The sequence below is a fragment of the Nerophis ophidion genome, linkage group LG09 (assembly GCF_033978795.1).
Source record: "Nerophis ophidion isolate RoL-2023_Sa linkage group LG09, RoL_Noph_v1.0, whole genome shotgun sequence".
Taxonomy (NCBI): domain Eukaryota; kingdom Metazoa; phylum Chordata; class Actinopteri; order Syngnathiformes; family Syngnathidae; genus Nerophis; species Nerophis ophidion.
In genome coordinates, this window is record NC_084619.1 from 56,091,535 (window position 1) to 56,095,606 (window position 4,072).

A 4,072-nucleotide genomic window follows, 5' to 3' on the forward strand; every position below is an offset into this window, starting at 1 on the left:
GTTGCAGGGCTCTTTGGGTTCCTGGTGGTTTTGGTTCCGGTTCTCTCTCCCCCCCCCACTTGCCTCAGCCCAGCTCTTTTTGACGACCTGTTATGGCCACCACTACATCCGGTTTTGTGCAGTCCGGTCCTAACAGTGCACCGGTGCTCAGCAGGCACTCACACGCCAGGAATCGATCGTGGCTCCTTTAAGAAAAGCCCCAGCCTTCAGGATGAGCCCTCCTCCTCCTCATCCTCTTCCTCCTCCTCCTCCTGCTTCTGCTGCTGCAGCTCTTCAGCTCCTCCGGGCTGTCTTTGCATAAGTAAATCAATCCGCGGGAGCGTGCAGCAAACCAAAGCCAGGAGACACGCTTCATTCCCGGGAAACGCCGAGCCGGTGTCGACCCCAGCAGCGGAGCTCCGCGCACAGGAGGACCCACCGAGCAGCCCCGCGGAGACACGGAGACCAGCCATGAGAGTCACCGGGTGGCTCCATTAAAGCTTTCCTTTTTTTATTTTTATTTTTTATTTTTTTTTAATTGGGCGCTGCTGGACTCGGACCACCGGTGCGTCCACAGAAGGAGAGCCGAGGATTGAGTCGCCTTGGCCGGGCTAAACTTGGCAGGCTGCACCGCTTCTTGGCTGGAAGTTTAAAAAAAAAAAAAAAAAGCCAAACTGGGATTTTTTTTTTAGTTTAGTTTTGTTTTTGTTGAAGACAAAAAAATCCTGCCTTTTTGTTTGGATTTGCGTTGCGAATTTGCTCGTCAGGCTGGCTTTGGAGCGGATTTAAGTGGACTCAAATCCCGAACCCGGAGCCAGGCTTATGGCGCAAAGGGTACGTAACTAAACTAACTAACCAAAACTAACTACAACTATAACCACTTTTTAAAAAGTTCACTCTACGCCTACAAAAGCCTTTTGCTGCCACTTTTGGGACACATTTTCTTACCTTTTGCAGAACTTACCAAAATAAAGCCCTTTTTTTTTTTGCACAAACTAGTCATGATTTGAGATGACTTCTTGCAGTCTTTGGTGCAAAACCAGATCTCAACATTTGCCAAGATGCGAGATGACACTTGCACACCCCGTAACCCCAAAACCAAACCTAACCCCTCCAAAATAAAAGTCCCTCCAACACAAGCTTGATGCCAACGAGGCCATATTTAGTCATGAGGTGACGACAAATGATTTGACTTGCACATCCTGGTGCAAAAATCTGTCACGTCCACTTTGGTACCCCCCACGCCGAGGTGGTACCTCAATGCCTTCAAAATGGACATGCTGTTGTTTGTCACTTTTGAAGTTTGTTTGGTGTATTAAATCAAACACACCTTGTTGGTATTTTTTTAGGCATACAATTGCACAAATAAAAGACTGCAGGTAGAAACTGTGTAAGATTTCAAATGTTTAAAATGCTTAATATTGAGCCACAGTATACAAAAGTATATTTAAGTAAGTTTAAATCCACTAAAAGCTTTAATTTATCGAATAATGGCATAAATGAAATATGTTCAAGTTAGTATTTTTTTTTTTTTTTTTTCTTTTTGGAAATTCTCAAAAAAGTGCTATATGTTTTATTATAATTAAGGGGGAAAACTTTGACTTTTTCAACACATGCATGTATGATAAGTTGTGTGTGTGTGTGTGTGTGTCCAGTACGAAGACTTGCCCCACTACGGGATGGACGGGGTGGGCATCCCCACCACCATGTACGGAGACCCGCACGGAGCGCGCTCCATGCAGGCCGTGCACCTCAACCACGGGCCCCAGCTGCACACGCACCAGTACCCGCACACGGCCCACACCAACACCATGCCCCCCAGCATGGGCTCGTCGGTCAACGACGCTCTCAAGAGGGACAAGGACGCCATATACGGGTACGAAGGGGGTGGCAGAAAGAAGAAGAAGAAAAAAAAAAGTTGTGTCTCATGGGGAAGGGCAGCGGTGTCCCCCTGCGCGCACTGCCCGGGGACGGTGAGGGGTTGTCTGCGTAGAGCGGCTCGGCGAGTCGCTGGCACTAACTGGAGCTCTGTGTGCTTTTTTTTTTTTTTTTTTTTTTTAACTCAACATTTTTTCAACCACCACGTATTATTGTTATTAGTGTGCACCAGAATACACTTGTATTGTCCTAATTTTGACCAAATTACATCTTTCACATTTAAGTGGAATAATTAGTCTTTTTGTAGATAATTGAATTAACTGTGCCTTCCTACAAATTCAACAAGCAGCATGCTGAATGAAACAAGTTATTTTTATTTATGCATAGTTAGAGAAATATTTTTACACATTTTAGTCACTATTAAACTATTAAATATGAGTGTTTCAACCTGTTTGCTCTCCATGGAATACGATCTTGCGTTCTTATATTTTTGTGTGTACAATGCACACAAACTCCAGTGCAAAAAAAAAAAAAAAAGCACAAATACAGATTTCGTGTTGCACTTTGCAGCCTCTCTGCATGCATCTCCCCACGGGCGAGTTGTTGCAAGAAAGAAGGGAGGGGTGGCATGGCTGCCTAAATCCAGCCTGGAGTCGTCTTGACCCCGGCGCTCTTCTCCCCGGTGACATTTGCTATTGTGCGTAATGTGTGCATGCTTCTTCTTTCTTCTAAAAATGTGTGTATGTGTGTGTGTGTATGTGCAGGCACCCTCTGTTCCCCCTGCTTGCACTGATTTTCGAGAAATGTGAATTAGCGACGTGCACCCCCAGAGAGCCCGGGGTGGCCGGAGGAGACGTCTGCTCGTCGGAGTCCTTCAACGAAGACATCGCGGTGTTTGCAAAACAGGTCAACATTTATAAAAAAAATGCACGCTTTTTTGTTAAATGTACATATTTTATTCATAATAACTCCCTCCTGTTATATTCTAAATGCATGCATTTTTTGGGCCCCCCCCCGCCCCCTTCCCCATTTTTTTAGATCCGTGCAGAAAAACCTTTATTTTCATCGAATCCTGAGCTGGATAATCTGGTGAGTAACAAATGTTTTATTTTCGGTTCGTGTTACTTTGGAGTGTTCTTAAATAATACTAGCAATAGTCGCTGGAAAGTATTTCCATGCAATCTTGGCGTGTAACTTTTGCAGTATTTGAATAGTATTAAAATTTTTATAATTTATTTCAATCCCCACAGATGATTCAAGCCATTCAGGTTTTACGGTTTCACCTGCTGGAGCTGGAAAAGGTAATATATATACATATATTTTTTTTCTAAAGTCATGCATAATTTGCATAAATGTATTGGTTTGCTCGTCGCTTATAATTAGCGTTCAAATCAATCACGACGCCGTTTGTAACCACCCGTGCATGCTGGACCTTCCTGGGGGGAGCTTCCTTACATGTGAATTATTATATTAAAATTATTAATCGCAAAGCATTGTGCAAGCTTTGCTGTATTTGTATTTGTTTGCAAAAAATAAATACAGATATAAAGTGCATGAAAATTCGAGTGTTTACCTTTTTTACACGTCATTCTTGTGCGGGGAATGTTTTTTGTTTTTTTTTTCTTTTTAAAATTTTTATTTTTTTTTAACTACATGCGTGTTGAGTGCGTCGTGGGCCCCATACAAGCCGCCTTGTCACTGCCAATTTCCAGCGATATCTCCATCTTGGGTGGTGGGGGGTTGTGTTGGCGTGGGGAGTCACGTGATGTCACTTACAAAAAAAAGTTTTGACTTAAAAAAAGCTACACCTGCATATGCAATCATAGAAATCTGTCTGAGTTCATGAAAACAACTTTTGGATTTATTAACATTATATTTTGCTAGCTGAAAAAATTATTCGTGTTCATAAAGTTCTACCTGATAAAGGTGTGCCTAATATTCTGGCCACTTTATAAATACTGTTTGTATTTTTTTTTTCTAATCTAACGTAACTGTTCTTTTCTGTGTATTCTGTGTGTGTTTCCACTGCCTTGTTGACCACACAGCACCTTTTTAATATCCTCATTATAAAAATCAAAGCTTTATTTTTTGCATTTTTGCACCAAAATCAATCCAAAATGCTTAGAAATAATAAATATATTGACATAAATTAACATATCTGCTTTTTCTTGTTATGTTCCAACTTTTTGCTGTCATTTTTCTATGGTGTTTATAG

At 42.0% G+C, this 4,072-nt stretch overlaps 1 protein-coding gene across 2 annotated transcripts in view; it reads left to right on the forward strand.

The window, feature by feature from the left end:
• The first annotated feature begins 268 nt into the window (after window positions 1–268).
• The window catches only part of LOC133559489 (homeobox protein Meis1), a 232,265-nt gene continuing 228,461 nt past the window's right edge, over window positions 269–4,072 (forward strand). Inside the window, exons 1-5 of one of the 2 annotated variants that reach the window (XM_061911307.1) lie at window positions 269–813; window positions 1,635–1,855; window positions 2,622–2,763; window positions 2,896–2,946; window positions 3,108–3,158. In XM_061911307.1, coding sequence (XP_061767291.1) covers window positions 802–813; window positions 1,635–1,855; window positions 2,622–2,763; window positions 2,896–2,946; window positions 3,108–3,158 — 477 coding nt within the window. In that variant the 5' untranslated portion in view covers window positions 269–801. The remainder of the gene's footprint in view (window positions 814–1,634; window positions 1,856–2,621; window positions 2,764–2,895; window positions 2,947–3,107; window positions 3,159–4,072) is intronic. The other variant, XM_061911306.1, reaches the window with a different exon arrangement.